At 38.5% G+C, this 9,144-nt stretch overlaps 1 protein-coding gene across 1 annotated transcript in view; it reads left to right on the top strand.

Moving 5' to 3' along the window:
- Positions 1 to 9,144, top strand: part of Meiob (meiosis specific with OB domains) — a 35,653-nt gene that overhangs the window by 16,126 nt on the left and 10,383 nt on the right. Inside the window, exons 7-10 of the mRNA XM_005391499.1 lie at positions 1,898 to 1,998; positions 3,087 to 3,139; positions 3,391 to 3,486; positions 8,922 to 9,023. Coding sequence (XP_005391556.1) covers positions 1,898 to 1,998; positions 3,087 to 3,139; positions 3,391 to 3,486; positions 8,922 to 9,023 — 352 coding nt within the window. The remainder of the gene's footprint in view (positions 1 to 1,897; positions 1,999 to 3,086; positions 3,140 to 3,390; positions 3,487 to 8,921; positions 9,024 to 9,144) is intronic.

Below are 9,144 nucleotides of genomic sequence, written 5' to 3' on the forward strand. Positions count from 1 at the left end.
ATAGCTCAGTAGCTGTTTCTATTTTTTGCTGAGTAGTACTGCATTGATGGTTAAAGCTTCTATGAACATTATTGTACAAATTTTTGTTTTTTTTTTGGTTTTTCTCCGGTACCGGGAACCGAACTCACGACCTTGCGCTTGCCAGGCAGGCGCTTTTTGCCGCTGAGCTAAATCCCCAGCCCCAAATTCTGAATTCTGTAGGTATGACAGACTAAGTTTCTGTGCAGAGATCTAGAGGATCTCAAGAGTAAGTTTCAGCCTAGTATGGTGGTACATGCCTGTAAAACCAGCACTCTGGGAGACTGAAGCAGATCACAAGTTCAGGCCCAGGCTAGGCTATTTAGTGATGTAGCACAACCTTGTCTCAAAGTAAAACATAAAATAAAATACAATAAAATAAGAGTATGGCTTAGTGTGAAGGCCTTGGGTTCAATCCTCAGTAACAATTCCAAGTTTTACAAGATAAAGTACATGCATAAAATTGAAGGACAGGAATAATTTCTTAAACATAGGGAAGGATGATCATCAGAACACAAACATACATAGACTTAGTGTTCTTGTACTTCATGTTGCAAGTACAAATGCTTTTCAGATTATATTTTGGCATTGCATGCTGACTGAGGATGCTGACTCCCCCAGATGGCAAGTCCTCAGCTGCAGACACAGCTGTTTTGCTTGCCACTCTTGCCCCAATATAGCTTTGTTGCATGTGGGGTGCTCAGTATTGTTTAGGATGGAGGAACTAACACCCTGTTATGTCAGTCTTAAAATATAAAAGCCACTTTCTAGACAATTTAGGTTCAATCCTCCATAAATAATTTAATGGAGTGCTCTGTGGTATTCAGTTCCTTATAGTTCTATATAATGTAGTTATATTTATAGTGTAGAAAAAGCTGTCATGGTTTGAATATAAGCAAAACCCTGCAACTCCTTCCCCCACTAAGAGCAATGCTCTTTTATATGTTACTGACTTATTTTCATGCCTTTTGTCACCTTTTTTGCTTCCACCTCTTGTATTTCTTTTCCCCCATTCTCTTCCTTTTCACTTTCATTGTCTGTTCACTTTAAAATTCCTTTTTGAGACAATGTGCCTCCAGCCCTCATCTTATGGCTAATGTCCCTCATCCTCTGGTTATCCTTTCCTCTGACTTTCTCTTCCAGAAAGTCTCTTGGCACCTGTACATCATTCTTCAGCTCTTTCCCAGAGGGCTCAGTCCTGACCATGGGTTCAGTGATGACAGTGGCATCAGGGTAGCAATTGACTATGCTGAGGGAGGGGGGTTTTGCAGAGGTACCTGCTTTTCCTGTATGGAACCCACTGATTGGAAACAAGGGCCCATTGGTTGGAGACAAGGGCCCAGGTTCACCTTTACTTCTTTGATCTTCTTACCATGTAATGTGGACACAGTGGGACAACATGTCAAAGTGCTTTCCTGTATGTCCCCTTAATCCTTTGATGAAGGCAAAGAAGATATCAATATTCAGGATGCTGAAGCCCAGATAGACTGGTTGTACTCAGTCATATGAACTCCATGCCAGGGTCTGTGTTAAGCAATAGGAATACACAGATGAAAGTTCACTCCCCACCCTCAAAGGGTGCACATGGGTACCCTCAGGAGGCCTGCTATGGAGCATTTGTTCTGATATATTGAAAAGACACACAGTCTTAACTTTAAGCATGTGTCTGTCTTCAAGGTATAATTTAGAACTTCAACTAAATATATCTAATTCAAACAGAAGGCTCCTTAGGATAATCAAATATATGTTAATGTTTCTTGCAATTTTAATATTTCTAATTTGATGTGTAAAAGGTAAATATTTGAGTATTTTCATCAATAAACATTTAAGGACCCATACATATATAGGTAAAGAATAATGATTTCCTTCTATTTCTAAGGTTGGAGAGCCAAAATCCTTTACAACTTCAGACCGAAGAAAAGGCCAGAGGTGTGAAGTTAAACTCTATGATGAAACAGAGTCTTCTTTTGCAATGACATGGTAACCTCCTACATATGTTCTAAACTGTTATGCTGCTATTATCACCAAAACAGAACATTTTCATTTTATCAAAAAGATAGTGAATTTCATATCAAGAGAGGAATAATGATAGGAGATAAAAGACACGAAAAAATAAACGTATCATAAATGTTAAATTCTGGGCCAGGGATATAGCTCAGTGGCCCAGCGCCTTCTTGGTAAGCATGAGGTCCTGAGTTCGATTAGCAGAACAACAACAAAAAACACTGAATTCTTATGGATGCCATCTTAAAATGAGATCTTTATTTACTTTACTTTATTTACTTTTGTCTTTTTGAGACATTCCATTCAGGCTGGCCTTGAACTTACTTTGTAGCCCAGGCTGGCCTTGAACTTGCAATGATCCTCCTTCCTCAGCCTCCTAAGTACTGGGATTACAGGCATGCACTACCACTCCCGTCCCTAAAATGAGATCTTTAGATGATATTAAATTGTTTAGATGAACTTCATTGTGCCTATTTCTATTATATTCTGTTTTATAACAAATGATGTTTTATTAGGTCCCATGCATAAGGAATAAGCCAAACTTTCTGCAGCTCTTTGGAAGTATACTGGGAGTGGGATGGGGCAAAGGGTGGGGGGTTACATTCTGAAACACTGCAGAGTACAACAAGGCACTGTTAGACTTCTGGTATTTGGGTACCTGGGGTGACTGACCTGAGAACTGCTTTCCATTCAACAAGTTCCTTGAGCAATTGATCTAGTATGGCCGTCCTACTTCAGTGGACTGAAAATTTGACTTGAAAACCTTTACACTTTCAGTCATTCCATTTCAGCTAGTCTGGATTGTCCAAGAGCTGGGAAAACAAAGCATTAGTGGAGCAGAGAGTTGTTAGAGATATATGTGTTGAAAGGATGATTTATCACATAGTTGTTAAATACTCAGCTATACAAGTGAAAGCAAATATCCTTAACTTCTATCTTTGACCACCTGGATTGTTAACCTCATCCATGAGGCAGAGTTTTTTTTTTGTCTTTTGTGGTAAACAATGTCTCTATCATTTTCCTAATGCACTTATTTTGTATCATTTCTTTTTAAATAAATACAGTTGGGACAACGAATTCATTCTACTTGCACAAAGCTGGATGCCAAGAGAAACAGGTACCATAATTTTATAATTGGCCAGGAGTAGGGGCACATGCCTGTAATCCCAGCACTCGGGAGGCTTAAGGCAGGAGGATCGTTGTGAGTTCGAGACCAGCCTGGGCTACAAAGTGAGCTCAAGGCCAGCCTGAACTGCATAGTGAGACCCTGTCTCAAAAAGACAAAAAAAATTTTTTATAATTGGGTTTAATATTTGTCATTTTTGTGTCCCCATGTAATAATTTTAAAATGGCTTTTTCCCCAAACAGTAATATTTGCCGCAGATGTAAGAATAAATTTTGACAAATTTCGGAACTGCATGATAGCAACTGTAATCTCAAAAACTATTATTACAACTAATCCAGGTAAAAAGTTTTCTGAGTTTTCATCCATTCAGAAATGACCGTGAACATATTCCAATATTTGTGCAATATTTTGTGAATGAAAATGTGGCTTGGATTTAATTTAAATTGGAAAAGGGAAAATTGCTTTAAATGACTTTTTTAAAAAGTCAGAATGAAGTCAGGTCTGGTGGCTCATGTCTGTAATCCCAGCACTCTGGAGGCTGAGGCAGTAGGATAACAAATGTGAGCAATTTGGCGACTTAGCACAAGACCCACCTCAACATTTTAAAAAATTAAATAAGGGTTATAGATATTGCTCAGTGCAGAGACCCAGGATTCAATCCCCAATACCACACATACACAAACAAAAAGTAAGTTCAGTTTCATCACACTGAAATAACTTTTACTGCTAGGGCACTGAAAAACATATACGATATCATTGGATCATTGGTTTATAACTTAAACACCCAGAAGATCCTTAAAGTGATTGCTAAAGGAGTCCTAATTTACTATAGCATGAGTCAGGGTAACTGGATGTGGAAAGGTCAGAGAGTTAGCACTGTGAGTGTGCTCAGGGAGCTTCACAGTATAGACATAGGGATTAGGCCAGTACTGTCCAGGAGTGAAGAATTACCAGAAATAGACCATCACTTGAGAAGCTGAGGCAAGAGGATTGCAAATTTAGGATCAGCCTGAGCTCCATAGTGAAGCCATCTCAAAAAAGAAATAATCTAAGTTCAAGAAGATATAAATATAGCAGAGTATCATTTTAAACATAAACTTACTTTATTGGTTTATAACAAAATGTCAACCAATGACTGAGAATTATAAAGCAATTTTGTTTTTGGCTAAACCATTATCAGATTTTTGAAAAGATATAAAATATGAGATAACTATGAGCTAGGATAGAACATAATGGCTCTGTTTTGTCTGAGCTCACTGAGTCTTAGACACCTAGCCCATAAATGTTGTCTCCTTGGAGGCAGTACCATGCCAAGCAATGCTACCATACTGATTATTCATCTCTGCACTCTCCTCTCCTGAGCATGTGCTGTGTGCTGAAGATATTGGCGTCCAACAACAAAGCAGGTGAATTCCTCCACCCTTATAGAGCTCACATTCCAAAAGGGGCAAACAGATAATATATCCATAAATTATGAATTTTTGAAGAAAAGAGGAGCAGTGTCAGGAGGATCCAGGAAGCAATGCACTATGTATGCAGGCTTAGAGTTGGGGTGAGCAAGAGTGTGGGGATGACATCTGAGGAAAAGATAGTATGGTGGTGAGGGAGTGGCCAAGGCAAAGTCCTTGAGGGGAGAGGAGGGAGAGAAGAACTTGTGCATGATCAAGACAGTGGCTGTCACTTTTGGGGACTCATGTTGGAGAGGCTAGGCTTCAGAGCGGACCAGCGATAGAATCTGACTAATGCCGAAAAATTGTTCAGATTGCTTTGTTGACACTGATGGCAATACTTGGGACAATAATGCCTGTTTTCAATACTTGGGATAATAATGCTACTCTTCAGTGAGTTTTAAAAACATTTTTGGTGCTGAGGACTGAACCCATGGCCTTGTATATGCAAGACAAATGCTCTACTACTAAACAACTTCACCAGCTCCCCTTTTTTGAGGGGGTTACTATCAAGGTTATTAATATGAAGAGTTTATTATTATATTTAGTAATATCAGTGACAGAAAATCACTACCCTGGGATGGGAGTGTTGTTCAGTGGTAGAAGTCCTGTCTTGCATGTAGGAGGAGGCCCTGAATTTGAAACCCCAGTACCACACACATGAGAGAGAAGAGGAGAGGAAAAGAGAGAGAAACACACACACACACACACACACACACACACACACAGTTAGAGAAGAGAATAAAGAAAATCTCTGCTGTTAAATAGTAAGTCTGATGTCTGATCTTGGAAATTTTCTAAAACTTGGATTTGTATGGTAGAAAAGATAAGCTTGACAGTACTAATTGTATAAAAAACTCAGGACTAAGGTAATGGGATAGATATTCTAGGATATTGTACATGTGGCTCCTATAACAGATTCAAGGTAAAAAATGTCCAAGGATTTTAAGCAATGCTAACATATTTAGAGCAAATACCGTTCTTAAGGAGACAAATTTTTAAAAATATTATTTGTGGAAAGTGTGTGTGTGTGTGTGTGTGTGTGTGTGTGTGTGTGTGGCTGGGGACTGAGCTATGGACTTTTGCATTGAACTACATCCTTAGCCCTTTTTTCATTTTTCATTTTGAAACAGTGTCCTGATAAGTCATTAAGTTGCCCAGGCCGGGCTCAAACTTGAGAACCTCCTACATCAGACACCCCCAGGGTGCTTTAAGGTTTTTTGTTTGTTTGTTTTTTGAGATAGGGTCTCACCATTCAGCTCAGGCTTTCCTTGAATTTACTATGTAGCCCAGGCTGGCCTCAAACTCACAGTGCTCCTCCTGCCTCAGCCTCCTGAGTCCTGGGATTATAGGTGTGCACCACCATGCCTGCCTGCTTTCAGTTTTTTAATCGACAAAACTGTATATTGTCTACAACATGTTTTGTATTATATATAAGGTATGACTGAAAAATACAGTGAATGTTCAAAAAACTTTAGAACATATTTTATAATAAAAGACACCCTCAAAATACTCCCTCTCACTTCAAACACACTTATCCCATTATTCTTGCCACTTTCTGAAGTAGTTCTGGACCTTTAATAGCATTGTTATGGATGCCTTGTCTTTTTTGCTATTTTTTTTTGTCTTTTTAGGTGTGGTGGTTTGTTTTGTTGAGGTTTTTTAGGGGCATTGGGGGTTGCCTTGTTTTGAATTGATTCAAAACATTTACCTCTTATGGTCATTTTGACTTTGGGGAAGAGCCAGAAGTCACACCATGTCAAATCCAGTGAATAAGGTGGATGAAGACAGACCATTTTTACAAGGCTGCCTTTACTTTGGATGGCACTCAGCAGCAGCATTCACCATAATTTTTTTTTTTTAGCACGTCTTGTAAAGACATAAAAAAGAAGGACTGCTAGAACTGCTTCAGAAAGTGGCAAGAATGATGAGATAATTGTGTAAAGAGTAAAAGGGAAAAGCTGGGCCTGGTGATGTACACTTGTAATTCCTGCACTTGGAAGCCTGATGCAGGAGGATTGCTGCAAGTTTGAGGTCAGTCTGGGCTACATACTGAGTTCAAGGCCAGTCTGAACTGCATAGCAAGACCCTGTCTCAAAAAACCAAACCAAACCAAACCAAACCAAAACAAAACAGAGAAAGGGAATACTCTGAAGGGGATTAATGTCAATGTATCTTTTATAATAATTTTAAAAAATTTTTTCGTTGAGACAAGATCTTGCTATGCAATTTGGGCTGGCCTTGAATTTACTATGTTGCCCAAGCTGGCCTCAAACTTGTGGTGGTCCTCATCCAGTGCTGGGATTACAGATGTGTGTCACTAGGCATGGCTCAAATTTATTTATTTAAATATTCACTGTGTAGTTTGATCACATCTTGTATACATGCTCAATGGCTACATGAAACTAATTAACCTATACACCATTTCACATACTTACCTTTTCTGTGATGAGAATACATAAAGTCTGCTCTTTTAGTAATTTTCAAGAATACAGTACAGGGGCTGGGGATTTAGCTCAGCGGCACAGTGCCTGCCTGGCAAGTGCAGGGTCGTGAGTTTGATTCCTGGTACCGGAGAAAAACCAAAAACCAAAAAAAAAAAAAATACAGTACATTGTTGACTATAGTCACTATGTTGTACAATAGATCTCTTGCATTTATTCTGTTAAGAAGACAGATTTAGAGGAGAGTACTCATAACGGTGTAAATTTGTGCTTGTTTAAGTCAGCCTTATTTCTAATTTCCTGGGCTATAGACCTACCTTGCAGAAATTAAGGTCTAAATGGCTTAAGCATTTACCCTAGCCAAGATGTTAAGTCTTTCTTGTGCTTTCTCTGCCCTGAGAGTATTTGTCAGTGGGAATTCCATCCTATCCCCAGATGATATGGATCACCCTATTTTCAGTAGGGGCCCTTGTGGCACTGCCTGCATCCTGTCCTCCCTATCAGCATCCTTCCCCAAAGAAGCTCATTGGTTGGATTGTTGTGGCCCACTCAGCAACTACTCCTGTGTAATGTGCAGCGATTCTGTTGGTGCTTCAGAAGCATTTATTAATTTACCCATTAATTTACAGGTGTCTGCTAAGTGCCTTTTATTTGCAAAATGTTGAGACAAGTTAAATCCTTTCTGGAAAGCAGGGGACAGTTGATGGTTAGATGTATGAAATGATCATTACTGTGTTGGATACTGGAAATACAAAGATGAAAAGGCATAACACCTGCCCATAAGGAATTTATAATCTTGTTCTGAGAAAGATCAGTAATAAGACTTGTGTATAGTTTGAGAAAAGAGGAAGAAATCCCTAAATCTTCTCAAGGGACTAGGAGAGTCCAAGCATGGTCAGAACAGGTTGTAGAATGTTCAAGTGGGAAAGTGGGGTGGGGGGCTTAAACAATCACAAGTTTGAGGCTAGAGTCTTGGGGTTAAAGGGCATTAGAATCTTGTGAAAAGCCTTTTTCAAAATCACGTTCTTTTTTCCCCCACCATTGAGTATTGAACCCAGTACCTTTGCATTGGGCTGCATCACTAGTTGTTTTTAATTATTTATTTTAATTTTGAGATAGGATCTCACTAAGTTGCTAAGTTGACCACCCTGGGCTTGAACTCATCATCCTCCCACCTCAGCCTCCCACAGTGCTGGGGTGAAGGCATGAGCCACCACACCTGGCTCAAGATCATATTCTTGACTTTTGGCACACCATCCAACTATTACTGAGAAAGCTTACATTCAAATTTGAGGAACAAGACTTTAAAATAACCTTTAAAGTATTTTTATTGCAAAGGAAATACATATGAAATTCAGAAAATGTAGCTGGGCACAATGTGCCATACCTATAATCCTAGCACTTGAGAGGCCGAAGCAGGAATACTGCCTGGGCAACTTAGCAAGGCCTTGTCTCAAAATAAAAATAGGATGGGAATGTAGCTCAGTATGAAGGCCCTGAATTCAGCCTCCAGGATCACACACACAAACAAATCAGAAAACATATAAAAGAATTAAAAAGGAATACAAAGATAACCCATAATCCTACCATTACACAGTTTTTTATATACATATATTCTTCCAGATAAATGTGCATATACATATATTTTTTTCAACTTAAAGGATATTGTACCACACAATTTTGTAAGCTGCTCTTTTCTCTGACAACATCTGGTATATATCTCATGTTGATGGACTTCAATATCACATTGTTAATAGTTAAGTAATACTCTATTTTGTTGCACAATTACATGTTATCACTTTGTAATATTAACAGTAATTTTGGCTCCTTCATAATGATTTAAAAAATAATGTTTTTCTTATTATGAAATTTTAACTTAAGATACACCAGAAGCTAACATCCTTCTGAATTTTATAAGAGAAAATAAAGAAACAAATATTCTGACTGATGAAAATGCCAGTTATTTGAAAGAATCCATAAATTGTAAGTGATCATTTAAATACTGTTTGATTTTTAAGGCCAACATTGAACCTGTAAAGTTTTGATTGGCATAGTAGAAGATACCATATTCTAAGTCTGTTACTACTATATTTTTGGCTGGCTT

Source organism: Chinchilla lanigera, unplaced genomic scaffold, assembly GCF_000276665.1.
Source record: "Chinchilla lanigera isolate Chin_1 unplaced genomic scaffold, ChiLan1.0 scaffold00041, whole genome shotgun sequence".
NCBI classification, from domain to species: domain Eukaryota; kingdom Metazoa; phylum Chordata; class Mammalia; order Rodentia; family Chinchillidae; genus Chinchilla; species Chinchilla lanigera.